Genomic DNA, 19967 nt, shown 5'->3' on the forward strand with positions numbered 1-19967 from the left:
TATTATATTATGTTTAATATATATTATTAAATTTTTGGTAACATTTATATTTATTTGTTTATATTATATTATATATAATTATATATAATATAATATATAATATATTATACTATATATAAATAAATATTTATATTATATATAAAATATTTGGTAATATTTATATAGCGCTCTGGTTACAAAAGCATTTCAGGTCATAGCCTCTAAATACAGTTTTTGACAAGCATCAGCATATTAAATCATCTACTATCCATGTCTGAGTGACTGGACTCTTTTCCTTTCCTAGTCAACTAACAAACTGTTACCTTTGTTTATAGAGAATATTCATTAAAATAAGCAGCACTGTACTATTTGCAGTATAACGTAAGTATATACTGCAAAAAAAAGGTATCCTGTGATTATAGTAATTAAATCATAATGAGTTGTCACATTAATTGAAATTTCAAAGAAAAATAGATCCATTGGGAGTTCATCTCTTCAAGGTCTTGCTCAGTTCTGGATACAAAGCCAAGGCACAAAGAGTTCATCCAATGAACCAGAGTCCATTAGGCACTGAGCACTGTATAGGACCATGACCTCATTAGGGGCCACACATCATATTCTCCCAAGCTTCATGTTGAACATTGAAAAGATCTGAGTCACCGAATGTTTAAACATAGTGACAGCCTTTGTTTATTTACAGCATTTTTTAAATATTGCTAGAGATTTCCAAACAGTGCTTTACTAAAAAAAATTACAAACATGGGTAACTAATAATATAAGAAAAATTTGTTTGTTCAAAGACTGGTCAGGAATTCAAGTTATGCACTTTATCAAGTGGGTCAAGCACAGCTCACCTGCTTGTTTAAACAAAATATTACACACTGGGGAGAGGGGCATAACGCATTGAAGTTGTTCAAGAATAAAATGAAGTAACATTTTAAATGGTAACCTATATTCAAACATCACCTAATGCATTTAACAAGCAGTGCTTACTCTCCAACTTTATTTCTATATACAATCTGCCACTATCAGTTACTCATCATAAATCTTGATAAACATTGAACACAGTTCAAAATCTGTGCTTTAAAGAGAAAAGAGAAGATTAGTTTCTTCCACTGTCAGTGTTAACCATTTTTCAAGGATGCAACCCAGCCAGATCCAAGAGATGTAAAGTAAGAACAGTTATTTCAATGGTCTCATCGAGTCAGTCATGCTATTACCTGTGAGTGACCTGGGTTCCCCGTAAACTGGACATGGTTTCCTCTAAGTTTTGTCGAAGATCAGCGATGTTCTTCACAGTTCGTAATCGCCGAGTTTCTGGATCCTCTTCTAGAGGAAAAATAAACCATTAGAAAGGATAAGCAGGAAACAGCACAGAATTGAGCTGTTATCTCTGCCTGCATCTGTGTCAAACACAATTTTCTGACTTTCCATTTTTTAATACTCTAAATGGATAATGATGCAGATACCATTGCCCTAGAGCAGGCACCTGCCATTGCCCCAGCCAGCTCTGTATCGTTAACTTTATTTCACAGGCTTCTTTTGTAGCAGGAGATGTTTCTGTATTGTCATTTCCCCACATGACCCAGTTTAAATCCTGGTTAACTTTCAACCTCATTAAAACATATACGCTGTCAGTACCATTTTTTCCATCTCCTATTGACACAATAAACATTGACCCAGCACAGTCAATCTCTCCAATACTATATTCTCACCAAATCTTCTTTTCCCATTTTAAATAGATCCCTTTCTACAACAACAACTTTCTAATAAAGTAAATTCTGTTGACTGGGTGCTCCATACTGAGTGATATTTTAGGTAAAACAGCAAAAGGTTTTGCTTGTCCACATCACAACACAGGTATCATTACTTGAGTGATCTATGACAGAAAGTTAGGGGGTTACTTTACTTGGCATTAAGAAACCCTGTTCTTTAAATAGTCTGTTCCAAAACAAAATTTTCTCCTGTTCTGCTATTTGCAAAGCAGCATTAGCACAGACTTCCTACTGGGGCTCACCAAACTGATGGAGCCCTAACCATGAAGAACTATCTGGGGAATGGAAGATAGATTTTTATGCTTATACAGTTATTGGCCTTACTGAGACAAACACCAATGGCTCAGTGTCCATGATACCATTTTTTTCATATGGGCCTCTACTCCCTGGTATATAAACTAACGACAATACATTTCACTTAGGCTAAATGATCAAATAATTATGACCTGGCTGTATTAGAAATAGCAGCCTGATAAGCTTGATTGCTTTAGCCACTGGGTCTCTGGGACAGAAAACATTTTTCTGCACTCATGTATCTACAAATTACTGCAGCTAAGAACATAAAATATTTATATGCCGTTAGCCTAACAAAGGTCAGAGTGCTCTTTCACAGATCATTTCTCTCATAGATAGGAAGGCAAGCACTAGATAAGTTCTTAAAAGAACACACAAAAGACTTAGCTGAAGTAAAACTGAAGTTATTTATATTGAGATCACTTTCAAACACAAATTGATATAAAAATTTTACTTAAATAAGATTCAAACATGAATTACAAAGATTTTTAAAGGACAGACATTGGATAGTGCTACTAAAAATTAATTATTAAATCACTTAGCTCTTCATGAATATGCAGTAAGTATCACTAAACTATTCAGTTTCCCTTTTTTTTTTTTTTTAATATGTGCTTTTAAATTAAAAGCATCAATAGCTGCTATGTCCATACAGGGAAAGAAGAAATCTGTTATTTATTTCTTCTAATTTAATTGGGTTGAGGAATTGTTTTGTTTTGTTTGTTCATTTTCCCCTAAGACTCCTTTATTGACTACTGCTGACTGTGGAGTTTGGCTACACACAACTGGTTCTTGCATCTCCATTGTTTGAGGTTGTCATGCTTTCTTGCATTTTTGGATCCCAAACTTACATATTCTACTTAAATAATAGTTTGTTTTTACATAACATCTGTCATTAAAGACTAAAGACCTTGTGTGATCTATAAACACTTCCCATTTCACAGCCTGAAATACATCTAGGCTAGGCAATGCAATGATTAAGACGTCATACTGAAAAAGCGTAAGAAGCAGGACACTGTGTCTCTTACTTTGAGCTGGCTCTCATATTTGAGTATGAACCCAAAATTGTATTCAAGGATTTTAATCCTTGTGCCCTTTATTTGCCTTTTTAATATTTAATCCAGCTATATATAAATCATACGTGCAGGTATGTGCATTTATGCATTCCTGCAGCCCTTTTCTTCACCAATGACTCTGCCTCTTGGCTTTGCCATCAGCATATGCATATACAGGTGTAAATGTGGCATTGACAGAATATGTAATGAAAGATTAAATTAATCCAGTTGTGAAACTTTTATCCCTGTGACTTTCCAAGTGGAATAATCAGTTTCAAAGCTCACATTAAACTGGAGGATGCTAGGACTAACTAGAAAAAAAAATTGAGATATTCTATTGATGGGATATACTGTAATACAACTGTCTAATATATAACTGTCCAATAAGCATAAACATAGACATTGCTAAAATCAGAAGGGAAGGAGGAAGAGAGACTTGATTGTGACTTAAAAACACTTTTTATACCTTTAGTAGAATATAGTTGCTAAAAATTGCTTTGTTATCATGGGTAAGCTTAAAAATTATTGCTCATTATCAAATATTTCTTACAGTAGCAGGAAATCGAGATAAACATGAAAAGTACTTTGTAATTTAGACTACTTATATACTAATCACAATCAATTTAGGCTTGTGTATGCTGGACACAGCAAACTGAAGGTGGATTTTGGTGTTTTACTGCTGCAAAACCACTTCTCAAACTTAGAATTAATGAGGGTGAATGCTGAGATTCCTCCAAACCTATAAACTAATCAAAACATCAAGGATATTAATTTAATCTCTTCTGTAACCTCTGAAGTCTTAAGCAAAGTTTAAAAAGTAAAAAATTAATATCATATGTTTGGGGAAAATTAGGACCTTCATAAGTTCTTAATCTGAAAAGGTGTTGTATATCTCCCAGAAGATACTACACGCCCACAACTTTAATGATTTCCAGAAATTTGAGGGACATAGAGCTTTGTAGAACTTGAGCCTCCAGTATTCAAAATATTAATAGCCAGTTTCCATCACTGAGCAGCCAAAAGAAATATCATAACTAATAAAAAGCAAAGCCCTCCAAATAAAAACAAATCAGATTCCCCCCAAAGAGGGAGCTCCTGATTTCCAACTTGTTTCAGCTTTTTAGCCCATTCTTATTTGACTAGATCACAGTTAGGAAGTTATGTTGCCACACACACCTGAGAGGTCTTCGAGCCCAGGCTGTCCAGTTTTGACGTAAAGCGTCGAATCCATGCTGACCCCTCCTGTGCTGGCCTCAGCTGTTACATTCCCTTCGTTGTCTGTCTGTGATCTAAAAGGCAAAACAAAACAGAGATGTGCAGTCACTCACAATCAAAAGTATCTCAACTAAAGCAACTAAACAACTGTGCCCGCCATCAGCCACTCTGTCTTTTTCTCCAGAATAGAGCAGCAGACTGCCTTTACATAATTCATTAGTCCCATGTTGAACTATGTCCTAGAAATGGAAACAAGCACTCAGCTGTAAAAAATAAAAAATTCATAGTCAAATATAAGGTTCACAGCTTTTCAGATAGGGCCCTAAGAAGCTTGGATTTCCAGCTAAATTTTAATTCTCACTAACATCATGTGTTGTGGCTATTACTCTGATTCTCTCTAATAAAGTCTGTATTACACAAACACAAAGCAGGTAGTGCATGATGGTGTGCTCCACTTCTCCAGATCTTCCTTCCATAACTAGCACCATGTCTCATTTTTATTTTAAAATAAATGAATGGATAAAACTAACTTCAAACTCCAGTTTGTGGTCTGACATTACAGCTATCATGAAATAAAAGGTTCATAAGAATCTTCTCTCTGATCTAAGATATCTGGACTCATTTCATTTTACTAGTTGCCCTATGCTTTGCTCTTAGAGTCACATCAACAAGCAGCTGGACATTTTCCTGTCAAAAGCAGGAGCACTCTACAAAAGAGAGGACACAGCAGACAATTACTTGACTTATCTTGATTTCAGTTGACACCATACAAAAGAAATAATTTCTCTCTCTCTCTCTTTTTTTTAACATAAAAAAACAGAAAAGTAAGTCTACAGGCAGCAGAGAAGTTTAGCCTAAAGTAACCTTAATTCATATCAGAGAAAACCTGAGATTGCTGCTGCAACCCATTAACTTTGGCACTTTGCACTCATTTCCCCTCCCTACAACTGCTGTTTGAACCCTAGATGCACACCAGGGAATCTGACATAGCTGTGAATAACCAGGCGAGGAGGTAGCTGAGAGGCCTGATCACAGAGCAGAATCCCAGAAAACCAAAGAAGATACAACTATCCCCTACAGTTGCATTTTGCAGATAAGAAAAAGCATCTGAATAGTAAAACTATAATAATACTATACATTTGCCTTGTGAATCAACATAATTTGAGTTTCCTCTCTCTTTTCAAAGCCAACAAGATGATACCAATTGGCCTTTTTCTTCCACTGCTGAAAAGTAAAGACTTTTTAAGTTCTCAGCTCTTTCCTCCAGCTGCCAATAGATAGCTGAATAACTGTTCTTTATAGAAGGTCAAATAAATATTACCTAGAGTTTATCAGTGTGTTTGGATTACAGCAAATATATGGTTTGCATCTGCTTTTACACTTCAGATGTTATTTATATTCAAACTACTTGAGATCAACACCAAATAGAGTGCTTTTTGCTTTAGCTATTGACAGGACATGGTAGTCATAAACATATAATAACCCAACACATCATGAACACATCTTTGCATGTTACGAGGAATAAACAAAGCAACTGACAATTTCTATTTTAGTTATGGATTAAAATAGTACAAACTGCACTAGCAATTTCCAACTCAAATTTTAAAAAATTATTAGTGGTAGGTCCCACCACCAGCCAAAGATGTGACAAAAATGCTGATAAAAATGGACACGAGAACAATGGATATCCAGAACACGTAATATTAATACAGATTTTCACCAGGTTGATTTTTACCAGCTGGCACATTTTCATGTCATTCATTGCATACCAGAAGGAAACCTAACATTTTATTCCATACATACAAGCAGAAACAATCTCACTTTGCCTGCAGCTCAGCACCCAAAGGGTCAGAAGACACAAGGTCACTTTTCCCATTTTGCATTCCTACCCAGGCCTGAGAAATAGTTCTGTATCCTCCTGCTTCGGGTTCATTTCATTTACATTCTCTTTTATTTAAAAAAAATGGACTGTGGTCAACCATCTCTTACACTACACCTTCCAACAGATCAAAGGCAAAAAAGCATATAGTAAAATTGAAAAATCATAGAAAAAGGCAACAAAGATGCCCGAAGTGTAAGGACATCAGCTGTACAGGAAGTAACTAAACAGGCTAGGACATTTTAGCCTATAAGGTACACTCCTTTAGGGAAGGATAATGGTCTATGAAATCATGAGCAGCATGAAGATGATGAGAGAACAACTGTTTGCAGTCTCTCCCTATGTAAGAGTTAAGGGGTATCAAAGGAAACTAGCAGGTGGCTGTGAAAAACAAAAACCCCACCACCTGACTCAAGAATTTCTTATACCATGGTCAAGTTTGGGAGCACCTCCTCAGGAAGCCTCATTATTGTTTTCCCTCTTCTTATACTCTTCCCTAGGTATCCTGCACTGCTATTGCCAAACAGAAGATGTTGGACTAGATGGAGGTAAGGTGTGACCCCATATGGCTTTTCCTATGCTTACTTCATTCAGGGTAAATGTAAGCATAGAGGAGGGGACATGCTCTTGTTCTGTCTTACCTATAGGTTTTTTTTTTTCTTTAAGATTTCCCAACACTGCTTATACCAAGGCAGCTTCACCACTGTTAGCCACACTTAAGAGAATGAGTATGCGTGCGTCAAACTACCTGGTACTACTGTAACTTTTAAGCCCATGATGTATAAAACAAACCTAAGCCATGCAGTATGAGAAAAAGGCAAAAGCAGTAGTTAGACACCAAGGAGGCAGCGTTCTGATGTTGGCTATTAGTAGTGTCAGATACAATTATTCCCCTTCTTATCTACCAGAACTTCTTACACATCTCAGTCTGATTGCCTTTAACAATAATTTTTGTGTGAATGTATAAATTGTCCTTTCTCAAAGCAAAAAAGCTTTACATGATGTGGCATCTACATCACTTTCTTCCCTCACCCTCCCACAAAGGCATCACAAATGAATCTTCCTATACAAATATCATGTTCAAAACGGTATGTTTGAAGAGTTAACCATACCTGTACATAAATGGAGCTACTGTGGCAGTGTTCGGGTGGTTATATTGCTGTTGGGGATGAGGTAGCTGAACACTCACAGTATTGCTTCCTGTAGTTTGTATCGTAGTTGCTGGTCCATTGACAGCTTGGCTGCTGTTGCTACTGTTGAGACCTCCTATTCCTTTTCCTTCTGAAGAGGCTAAACTTGAAGAGGAACTGGAATTCCTGCTGTCTAGCTGAGACTTCTGATGAGAGAGCCCTGAGCCAGGTTTCCCACTGCGGCTTCTCTCACTTTCTTTTGCAGAAACTGGGGCACTTGAGGATTTCCCTGTGGTGTTTTTCATTCCTGGTTTTGGTATTCCACTGTGTGAAGGGGCAGAGGCCTCCTTCTTGGCACTATTCAGCTTTCCTCCTTTAGGGATAAAGCTTGCAATCTTTGAGGACTTTTTTGGCATCTCTGTTGTTGCTAGTGCTGTCTGTTCTTCTTTTGGCTCCTCTTTTATGTCCAGCTTTTCAGTGATGGATGTTCTTTTTGCAATGTCTTTAGTTTTATCCTTTTCTTTCTCTTTCTGTTTCTCTTTATCCTTCTCATTACCCTTTGGAGAACTTTTCTTATTAGTCAGTGCCCGGCTAAAAGTTCTTTGTGCAATTCCCTTGAGAGCAATTTTGGGACTGCTGGACATTGGTCCTGGATTGTTCACATTCTGATTTGTGGCATCAATTTCTTCACTTTCCTCAAAGGTGGGAAGTGTCTCTAGCTTTTCACAGATATTCTCCCGAGATCCTGAACACTCAAGTGTTGTCCCTCCTGCTTTGGAGCCTCCTTTGCTATTGAAGAGTTTTAATTTTTCAAGCATGGATTTTTGACTATTGGGAGCTGTTTTGACCATTTCTGAAGGTGGCTTTGGAGGCTCTGATACTGGCTGCTTTATGGATAACATGGAAGACGTAGCTGTGTGCTTAGCACTAAGGGATTTGCTGCGCCAAGGTTTAATAGCAGAGCTGGGCTGAGGGATGGCTGAGGAGTTATTGCAACCAAGAGTACTGCTGCAGCTTTGAACTGAAGATGATACATTTTCATTCATTCTTGTGGGCTGGAAGGCTGTACTATCTGCAGACTCTGAAAAAAAACCCAACAAAATACGGTAGTGTCTGGTATTAAAGCTAGTCTGAGATTTCCTTCTGTAATGAAAGATCAGGAACTTCATACGAAGAACGTTAAAAAGAGACACACGTATCACTACGTTAAACATCAGTATTACTTAAACAAAATAAAACCCAGTTATTTTTCTCCTACCCAGCAGAACAAGCAGCAACAAACTCCCACTATGTAATTTACATTTACTTACTTGCTGTTTCAAAAAAAAAAAAGAAGAAAAAAAGAATCTTTCTCCAATTTCTTTCTCCAATTCAAACCAAAAATGTGTTTTGCAATGTGTTTCCCTTATTAAGTCCATAATACTTTTTCATTAGCAAAAACACAGTATTATTTTCTAAGGCTTCCCTCTGCTTTGGCAAAATTTTTGCTGTCCAAGTTCAATTCTTAGAAAAACCTCAAACATATAAAAATGCAGAAGTAAGAAGAAAAATAAAACTGAAGTTGTTTCACTTGGGGGAGCATTCAAATCTTCATATGCACAAAAATAGAAGCAAAATCCATATACAAACATAAAACCAATTGTGCCCCTATGCAATGAACCTAGATAATATGTTATCACATAACTTAATCCAGCTGTAAGAGAAATGAGTGGCAGTAAGTGTAAGCCCTCCCCCTCGGTGAGAGCAAATCTGTCATTTATTTTGTCCTTTGAACGTTATTTGTTCTTCCTAAGAAATTAGTTCAGAGCCTAAAGAGAGCTTGAAAAATCACACTCACCTACCAGTGGCCACTTCTCCTCTGAAGTTTCTCTCTGCAAAGTTTCCTTTCTGGAGACGTTGCTCTCTCAATTATCACAAATATGTTTTCTGTTAAACTGCTCATGTTTCTAATTAACTTTTGCCATCTTTGTCTGTTCGCCTGCCCAGCAGCCTGCTGGGGATTAACGGCTCTTACCTATATTTCCCTGCCCTCTAGCAATAAAGTAAACTGTGTATAAAGCTGCTTTTTTTTTAATTTAAAAATCAACAGCAGTTGAGAGCGTACATTTTCGGCAGCATGAGCAGCTCTGTGAATTCAGTCCTGCAAATCATGAACTGCTGCAACCACACAGGGACTGTTTTACTTCACTTTCAGCTGCTCACTGAAGATACGGCCCTGTTAACCTCTCATCTCTGATCCAAACCAGATCTACCAAAGATTTAAAGCACATACATCTTCATGACTTAGCAGAGAATCAGATTTCTAAGAGTATTAGAGATTCTTTAATAATAAACTCAGTTGTTTTACACGATTACGTACTAAGTAGGATAGCACGAATTAATGACACTTTCAAAAAATATTACTGAAGTTGGAAGATTTCCAGGACTCTGTTATTAACCAGTAACTATATTGGCTCGTCTTGCTAGCCCTTTTCCTATGGAAAACTATCCCCATGGAGATGGAAGGAAGCAATTGCTGGTTTACAGGCACATAAAGGAGTTGTACTTCTTCTACTTTAGTGCTAGTCTGCTGACTTCAAGGGCATTATGACTCCTGTTTTACTCTAGTAGAGAAGGAAAAATCAAGCCACCGAATGTCCCAAACAGTAATGCCATCTGGTCCTGTAGTTGCTCTGCCCCAGCCTGCTAAACTCAACCAGATGCATTAAGGAGGGCTGAAGAAGTGGTTGTGTAGGAGTTGCACCAACTCCAGTGGGAAAGAAAGCAATAACCTCCCCCATCATGGTGCCCTGCCTGCCGGCAGGAGAAAGGAAGGAAGGTCAGAAGTACTTTAGAAGCTGTTGAAAATGTCACTCCCTCTGCTTTGAAAAGCTGTGCACCATTGCTTTTTCCTGCATGCTTCTTACAGTACATTGCTGTTTTTTTAAATTATTTTTATCTCCAGAAGTCCTTCCATCTATCAAAATCTACTCCTGATTGCAACATTGCCCCATTGTCCTTTTGTAAACTCGGAACAAGTAAGCCTTTGTCTCATTCTGCGTTCAACAAAAGACACCTAGCAAGGTAATGAAAGCTTCATCAAACTCCCAGTAATATGTCATTTATGATTAATTTGTTTAGCTTCACTTGAAAAGCAAGTAATTGCCCATCTCAGGGTCTAGATCCTTCTGGAGAAATTGAAAAGTCACAGTCTGAATGTGTTCTGGTCTTATAGTGATAAACAAATCTTGACACAAAGCGTACACACGCCCATAAATCAACAGAGCCGTCTGTGATTTGTGAACAAACATGGGATAAGTTTAGAGTTGGGTCTAGGGATGAAGTGTAACACATTAATCATATACTATCATCATATTAAACATATTAATCATGATATATTAATCATACCAACACAAGGAGTAATGGGGAAATGGACCCGGACAATATAAGGGTGACAGATTGAAATGCACTGGTAAGAAAGCCATTTACAAAGTAGTGCTTATTGTTCTACCTGTACATATACAAGGCAGCAAGAAGTGAAGGAAAAGCTGTTTGCAGAGTCAGGTAGTGTAACGTATGCATCATCTGCCTACAAGGCAAACCCAGTTTGGGGTGAGATGGCATTCAGCCCAAAAACGCAGCCAAAGGAACGTATTTGTAAAAGATGTGTGTACTTTTCAAAAAACTTCTTAAACAAAAGTTTGAAACAAATACAAACAAGGTAAGTTGTATTTGTGTAAAGAAAGCCATTCTGCATTCAGTAGATTTCAGAGCTCATTTCAAGAGCCTTGACTTGAGCGGCAACTTGCAGGCTTAGAGCCATGCCTGAGAAAAGAGTTACCCGAGTACCAGGTTCTGCTCCATAACCTAGCTATGAGGTCTTCCTCTACCTCAAACACCTCAGCTCAACTGTGGAAGCAGAAACTGAAGGCAGCCCACATCAAAACAGCCTTCATATGAGCCCTACAATGTTTTCTTGAAAGTGAATGGAAGATGTCAGTTCACTTGGGAAGTGAACTTCATCCTAACAGCCTAGGCGAGTGCTCTAATCCTTGGACTTTTGGGGAAAATGTTGTTTTGGAAATAGCACCTTTTTTTTTCAAGGCAAAAGCATTTCTCAAAATTTCTTTCTAAAAGAAAAAAAAATCAAGAACTTTTTCATTTCTCCTTTCTCAGAATGTTTTCAGATTTTTTTTTTAATTTGGTTTGGTCATTGAACAAAATGTACCTTTTTTTTTTTTAAATAGTGTTCCCCAACCTCTACACACACACACCAGTGGTGTAGAATGATTCTAATGCAATTCCATTTAGAGAGTTACTCCTAATTTACAGGCTTCAGAGAAATGAGAATAAGGACCACAGTATTATGACTATAACAAACAGAAAAAGAACATATGAGGACATTAATATGGTTTTCAGTGTTTGCACGTAACATTTTCCAGAAATGATCTTTAAAAAGGTTGGATTCTGCATGTCTGATATCAATGAAAAATATTTAGAAACTCTTAAATATAAATATATGTCAACTGGCTCGACATCAGAAAAGGAAAGAAGATATTTGCTTACACGAGTATGGTGGATTTTGATTTATACTAAGGTCAAATACAGTGAAACTGGAAATTCAAAGTCCTCCAGTCTTTGTTACTTTGTAACATACAAAGTTAATGCAAGAAAAAGAGGTTGACAGTAAAACTCTTTCATGAAAAACAGCTTCAACTTCAGAAAACTTCAGTCTTTTAAGATCCTCCATCTCTTTCTCACAAACAAGTCTGCTGGCTCTTTTACTCCTAAGACCAATGTCTTCCCTTGGTAAACAAAAGGGGTTCTGCTGCCAGAATGTAGATTCAAATGCTAGGTTTCCTAATGAAGCAGTAACATCAATATGTGTATAATACATCAGCATGCAAAGGAGAAAGTTTTATTCAGCATAGCATAGGCCCTCCTTTCATGAAAAGGAGAGCAGGTTTCATGCATTCTATTAATAAGCTTATTATTTCCCACGTGCTCCTTTGTGAGGGAGATATTTTCTTTCTTCAGCAACCTGCATTAACTAAAACTGACTATAAAAGAAATGTTTCAAAACCAAGCTACAGTCTACGATAAATAATGATCTCTTTCCTCTTTTCAAAGTCAAATGTTGGCCTGGAATCTATTTTGTTCCTAGTGTTCCTGTTAAAAAGATGTTGGTGGTCTAGTTCCAATGCCAATACGCACTGTAGCATGGGTAAATCTGATTTCAGCTGCTCCTGTAAAGTCTTAACTGCATCTGCAAACCTAGCCATTTGTGATGAAAAAAGAGAGTCTAAAAGCTTATGATTTAAATCTTCCACTGAAGTCTTTGAGAGCTTACATTATAAGAAGGTCTGGAGAAAATATATGCAATTTCCCATCATTTGTCAAGTTAAGTCTAAGTAAGTGTACTCTGATTTGCTATAAATGAAAACTTTCAAAAACAAGCATTATAAGCATGAAAGGCAGCATGAAGACAAAGGATGTTTTCACAGTTACTTCTCCTTAGAAAGGTCAAGAACTTAACAGTATTTTTATTCATTTTAAAATGAATAAGCTGTCATTTTTTATTTCACAGCTATGGGAAAAATAAAAAGTTCTCATGAAAAGATACATCTTTAGTCCAGCCCATAGATTAGATAACTCTAATTTAAAAGCAAATCCACAATCAAATTCTAATTTAGGAAGTAAAAGCAGATCTGCTGTATGACATTATAGTGCCAGAACTGTAGAAACCACTGTGCCAGCTTCATCATTTCCCATGTAGAGAATAATTGGTGAGTCTTGACCCTTCCCATCCACCCACCAGAAGACTCTCCTTCAAAGTACTATGAATAAGCAGTCCTACAAAGAAAAGCTTTTTAGCTGAGCTATATCTTCGTCAGTGGTGATTTATCATGCTTAGCAACCCCTGAAGTATGGAAACGTCTGTATTTCTGCCAGGAGCCAACTTAAAAAAAAAAAAAATCAGAATTTTTCTATAATCAAAAACAAGAGCAGGTTGAGCAGAGCATTCCTAGCAAGAACAAAGGGCACGCAGTCCTTCATCAAAATAAGCAAAACCTTTCTGATTCACAGAAGTTTATATTTCAGTTGTAACGCTATTGACTTTAGAGAGCTATAGGCCTGCTGAATAGACTGGCTGACTTTACTGGTTCAGGGATATGGGAAGAAGCACAGCCTTCACTGGAAAGACGGCTGAACGCTTGCATTGTTTTTTCTACTCTGGGCCACAACAAAAAGCAACAAAAAAAATTTTCATAAAAGCAGAGTTTACCAGATAGGGAAATTCTGTGTAAACTGAGAGAAGACTGGATAGGAAACATTTTGCTTTGCTGAGGACAAAAACTTCACCAAGCTGAGTGGAATTGGTTCCTTAAATTTCTATCCACTGGCTTTGCCTCTAGAGGTACTTCAATTTATTTTAGAACGGGACAAAAATTACCTTTACTGCTTAACATATTAAGTTTTACTTCCTTCCATCTTAACCACTTCTTCAGCCCCCATGACATAAGCTTTATCTGTAACCTCAGTAGCAGTTCTGTGTATTCAGTACTTCTGAAAACCAGTACCAAAGTCTGTGGAAATGTCAGTCACTAAACTTTCACATTTCTATAAAGCCTCCAGTGCTCAAACAGAGCTTCAGTACGTGAGACAACAGTTCTGTTGTTTACTGGTTCATGTTACCAAGACTCAGCATTTTTGCTGAGCTGAAGGGAAACAGAACTGGAGCACAGGCAATCCTTTTCTCCTATTGTCTTCACATAACTGAGTAAGACACTTGAATTTGATGTTGTTTTTGTTCAGTTACTGTAAAATTCAAAATGCTGTTCACATGACTGCCTAAGAACAAGGTTGGAGGGACCTCTATTGACCACATACCAGTTACACAATTATAAAATAATGAAACCAAGTTAACTATGCCAGTCAAAATAAGCAGCACTTTCAATTAAATCCTAGACAAATACTATTCTTGTTTGTTCATTAGTTTTTTTCCTCCTTATTTATATGAACTTATCCCCCAGGATTTCTTATAACAGAGTTATTGAAAAGCATTAATGAATTCCAGGCAAGGAGCTGTTACTGAGTCTTTCACCTCACCAAATGGAGTGGGCAATATGTACACTTAGTAGTCTCAACCTGAAACATCTATGCTAACAATATGAAATACACCATATACATATTGGTGGTCTGAAAAGTACTCTTAGGAAATATTGTCTATTGGCCTGTTTCAATATCAGCAGTGGCTCCAGTTTGGGCTTGGAATGACCACAGAGGTAGAAAAGTAGTCAGATTTTTAATGGAAAAAATATCTAATAAAACACCCACTGACAAGTCAATCATGAACATCAAGCTAAACTACTTTTTAACTAAGAAATGTCTTGCTCTGCTCATTGAGAAGTCATACAACTGTCCAGTTGTAAAGTGGCAAATATCAATGCATTCCTGAACATGCATATTATATATTTAAACAGATGAGTCAAATCAAATAGCTGTCTGTAGAACTACCAGTACTTAATACCAATATATAAATGTACAAAAATACACACATATCTATTAAATTAGTATATCAAAAACAGCTGACAGACACATATCACTTTATACACACCAGGATCTTTTTCATCCCATCTCTCTGGTCAATGAAACTGCTCTGTGCTCCCTGATCTAGCTGTGTTACCAAAATTTCGATAGTAGGAGTGGAAAAAAGAGAATCAGTAACTTCATCTTCCCCTCATGGAACAGTCACCGGTGGAACAGTGTCAGCCTGAACATTATTTATTTGTTTTTTAGCATTTACTGGATCACTGGGCAAAGCTACAGCCTGCTTTGAAGGAAAGAATGATAGCATATTATAAGCAAGACTTGAAGAAAGAAAGCTCTGTTGAGTCCATTATATTTGCTGGTGGGAAATCTGCAGCAGCAGGTATTTGAAATCAGGACAGCATGCAGGTAACAGCCTACTGTTTGTTACAGTAATGAAGGATTGGGCCATGGCTTTAGACTTACCCACTTTGGAGGTGGTAGTAGTTCTACAGTGCTAGTCCAAATCTTTCGGTACATTTGGTTATGGACAAGGAAAAGACAAAAGGCTCATCAAAGAAGCCACAGATAGAAGGGACGAGAGAGGCTGAAATAGAGAGAGGAGGCTTCTGCTGGTGTGGTAGAAGCATACTGGCACTTACAGGAGAAATCTGGGATATAGTACTACTTCTGTTTTCTTTCCTATGATTTAATAGTGAACTAGTTTCCATGGCTGTTCCTCTGGCACAATTCACCCAGCAATAAATTTACAAGAAATTGTAAATATTTATTTTAAAAGGAGACATCTAGGAACTGTAAAGGCCATGAAATGCTGGGCCAGCTCTTCAGCTGGTAAAAATTAGTGTAGTTTCACCGTTTTCAATGGAGCTATGCAGATGTACACTGGATGAGAAGCTGACTTTCAAGGTTACATTTTACTTCTAAGCTCAGTGCTTTTATCCTCATGAATTGTACAGTTAAGAACATGTCATTTGCTAACTTTCTTATTTTTTTTCAAAAACTTTTTTAAAAACAATTTTGTCTTGTTTTAAACAATCCTAAAGCTTATACCACCTATGGCTAAGTTTTGTGATATTGTACAGCTCCATTTCAGTTGCATTTAACCTTCAGCCACTCTTTGTTTAGGTAAGAGGACATACTTTGAAATGCCAAATTCACCCAGTTAAACCGCTGTAGGATTAAACATGGATATGATTTACTGCATACTTGTATCTTGCCCTATAAATGTGCTGTACGGCTTCTTTTACTTTGGAAGTCTGTCATATGGGCAAACACCCAATATAAATATGTTGTTAAAGATTAACTAAGATGAGCCACTTTTTTCAAAACTGTATTTGATTAGAAAAGTGAGAGGCTGCAATACCCCAGGATATACTTGTCAGTTGCCCGAAGAAAAGTATTTCGTTTGACACTAATCACAGAATCACAGAATCACAGAATCACTGAGGTTGGAAGGGACCTCTGGAGATCATCTAGTCCAACCCCCCTGCTCAAGCAGGCTCACCTAGAGCACATTGCACAGGATTGCATCCAGGCGCATTCTGAATATCTCCAGAGAAGGAGACTCCACCACCTCTCGGGGCAACCTGTTCCACTGCTCTGTCACCCTCACAGTGAAAAAGTTTTTCTTCATGTTAAGATGGAAGTGTCTGTGTTTCAGTTTGTGCCCATTGCCTCGCGTCCTGTCGCTCGGCACCACTGAAAAGAGTCTGGCCCCATCCTCTCGACACCCTCCCTTCAGATACTTGTACACATTGATAAGATCTCCTCTCAGCCTTCTCTTCTCCAAACTAAACAGGCCCAGCTCTCTCAGCCTTTCCTCATAAGAGAGATGCTCCAGTCCCCTAATCATCTTTGTGGCCCTTCGCTGGACTTGCTCCAGTAGTGCCACATCCCTCTTGTACTGGGGAGCCCAGAACTGGATGCAGTACTCCAGATGTGGCCTCACCAGGGCTGAGTAGAGGGGGAGAATCACTTCCCTCGACCTGCTGGCAACACTCTTTCTGATGCAGCCCAGGATACCATTGGCCTTCTTGGCCACAAGGGCACATTGCTGCCTCATGCTTAACTTGGTGTCCACCAGCACTCCCAGGTCCTTCTCAGCAGAGCTGCTTTCCAGCAGGTCAACCCCCAAGCTGTACTGCTGCATGGGGTTATTCCTCCCTAGGTGCAGGACCCTGCACTTCCTTTGTTGAATTTCATGAGGTTCCTCTCCGCCCACCTCTCCAGCCTGTCCAAGTCTCTTTGAATGGCAGCACAGCCCTCTGGCGTATCGGCCACTCCTCCCAGTTTTGTATCGTCAGCAAACTTGCTGAGGGTGCACTCTGTGCCTTCATCCAGGTCATTGATGAAGAAGTTGAACAAGACTGGACCCAGGACTGACCCCTGGGGGACACCGCTAGCTACAGGCCTCCAACTAGACTCTGTGCCACTGAGCACAACTCTCTGAGCTCTGCCATTCAGCCAGTTCTCAATCCACCTCACTGTCCACTCATCTAACCCACACTTCCTGAGCTTGTCTATGAGGATGCTATGGGAGACAGTGTCAAAAGCCTTGCTGAAGTCTAGGTAGACAACATCCACTGCTCTCCCCTCATCTACCCAGCCAGTCATTCCATCATAGAAGGCTATCAGATTGGTCAGGCATGATTTCCCCTTGGTGAAGCCATGCTGACTACTCCTGATCACCTTCTTTTCCTCCACATGCGTGGAGATGGCTTCCAGGATGAGCTGCTCCATCACCTTTCCAGGGATGGAGGTGAGGCTGACTGGCCTGTAGTTCCCTGGGTCCTCCTTCTTGCCCTTTTTAAAGACTGGGGTGACATTGGCTTTCTTCCAGTCCTCGGGCACCTCTCCTGTTCTCCATGACCTTTCAAAGATGATGGAGAGTGGCTTAGCAATAATGTCCGCCAGCTCCCTCAGCACTCGTGGGTGCATCCCATCAGGGCCCATGGATTTGTGGGTGTCAAGTTTGCTTAAATGATCTCTAACCCACTCCTCCTCCACCAAGGGAAAGTCTTCCTCTCTCCAGACTTTCTCTCTTGCCTCCAGGGTCTGGGGTTCCTGAGGGCTGGCCTGACCAGTAAAGACTGAAGCAAAGAAGGCATTCAGTAACTCTGCCTTCTCTGCATCCTTCGTCACCAGGGCACCCACCCCATTCAGCAAAGGGCCCACATTTTCCCTAGTCTTCCTCTTGCTACTGATGTATTTGAAGAAGCCCTTCTTGTTGTCCTTGACATCTCTAGCCAGATTTAATTCCAAACAGGCCTTAGCCTTCCTCATCGCATCCCTGCATACTCTGACAACATTCCTATATTCATCCCAAGTGGCCTGTCCCCCTTTCCACTTTCTGTAGACTTCCTTCTTCTGGTTGAGTTTTGCCAGGAGCTCCTTGCTCATCCATGCAGGTCTCCTGCCTCCTTTGCTTGACTTCCTACTCATAGGGATGCACCGCTCTTGAGCCTGGAGGAAGTGATGTTTGAATATTAACCAACTCTCTTGAACACTCCTTCCTTCCAGGGCCCTCACCCATGGGATTCCTCCAAGTAGGTCCCTGAAGAGGACAAAGTTTGCTCTCCTGAAGTCCAGGGTTGCGATCCTACTTGGTGCCCTGCTGCCTCCTCGCAGGATCCTGAACTCCACCATCTCATGGTCACTGCAGCCAAGGCAGCCCCCAACCTTCACATCTTCCACCAGTCCTTCTTTGTTTGTTAGTACGAGGTCCAGCAGCACACCTCTCCTTGTTGGCTCCTCCACCACCTGGGTCAAGAAGTTGTCACCAATGCTCTGCAGGAATCTCCAGGACTGTTTGTGCCTAGCTGTGACACTAATGACTCTCATGAGGTGCACCTAACAACATAAGCCAGTGACCTTCTGTTTGGGGAATACAGAGGGCATTAATACATTGATAAACTGGAGAAATAGTCATAGTTAATAAGGTTACATTCTTTAAAGTCTACCGAAAGTTCTAGACCTAAACAGGAGAAATTAAATGCATAGATATAAAAGGTCAAATAATCAGCTATGCAGCAATACAGCAGAAAAGAGTTACAGTAGATCACAATTGCACACATATATAATATGACACTAAGGAAAAAAAATGTCATTCAGGAACGTATTATGAGTATCATATGTAAGACACAGAATGTAACTATTCCATCCTAGCCAGCATTAGGATAAGACCTCAGGTGGAGTACTGTGTCCAGCTCCAGCACCTCAGCTACAGAGGCTGATAGACTGGAACGAGGCCAGAAGAGATCATCTAGACATACAAGAGATTTATAACAAATAACTTATGAGAAGAACATTGAAATAGTAGAGCTTGTTTAGTCTAGAAAAGAGAAGACTGAGGGAAGACATTGCAAGTCTTCAAATATGTAAGGACTGTTATAAACAGGACAGAGATCAATTTTTCTCCAAGTTCCTCAACAGCAGGAAGAACAACAATGTGCTTAAATTTAACCCAGCAGAATTCTAATTTCATTTAAAAAAAAAAGTTAGCTGCAAGACTAAATGGACACTGGAAGAGATATACTAAGGTGATTGCTAAGTCTCTGTCATGAGACATTTCAGAGCAGAACACTTCTCAGGTATAGGCACAGTTGATTTAGCTTCAGAGTTGGAGCACAGATTAAATGACATCTGCTGGTTATTCACGGACATACTTCTATAAACATAACATATGCTGCAAAGCTGTCATAATTTTAAACACAGTTCTTAAAATAGAAGGCTTATCTGCACTGCAAAGTTATGACTTGAATTTGTGTAATGAAACTGGAACTAGTTTTAGACTAAGGGTTATACCATTATCCTGGACTACTGTTGCCTTTGCAGAGGTCTGCATTGCCATCACCCGTTTAAAATGGGTTTACATGAGCCAAACCTTCAACTTCAATGTAGGCAGCCCCACAGAGAAAGTCAATCACTAGCATCATTGAGGGATCATCCCCAACTCATGAAGAGAAACCCTGTATACTTCACCTATACAACTGTAATTGTAATCTTTAGGAATCAAACTATTAGCTGAAAACCTACAACTACCACATTTCCCAAAATACTAGAAAATCTGTTTCTAAAATTACAGGCACAAATTATACTCAAGAAATAAACATTG

The 19967-nt window shown here is 38.8% G+C and overlaps 1 protein-coding gene across 1 annotated transcript in view; it reads right to left on the bottom strand.

Moving 5' to 3' along the window:
* Positions 1 to 19967, bottom strand: part of NAV2 (neuron navigator 2) — a 247619-nt gene that overhangs the window by 108686 nt on the left and 118966 nt on the right. The window contains exons 8-10 of the mRNA XM_067296249.1: positions 7307 to 8405; positions 4277 to 4389; positions 1200 to 1308 (exon numbers count right to left, since the gene is read on the bottom strand). Of these exons, the coding sequence (XP_067152350.1) occupies positions 1200 to 1308; positions 4277 to 4389; positions 7307 to 8405 (1321 nt within the window). The remainder of the gene's footprint in view (positions 1 to 1199; positions 1309 to 4276; positions 4390 to 7306; positions 8406 to 19967) is intronic.

Source organism: Apteryx mantelli, chromosome 4 (assembly GCF_036417845.1).
Source record: "Apteryx mantelli isolate bAptMan1 chromosome 4, bAptMan1.hap1, whole genome shotgun sequence".
Lineage (NCBI taxonomy): Eukaryota > Metazoa > Chordata > Aves > Apterygiformes > Apterygidae > Apteryx > Apteryx mantelli.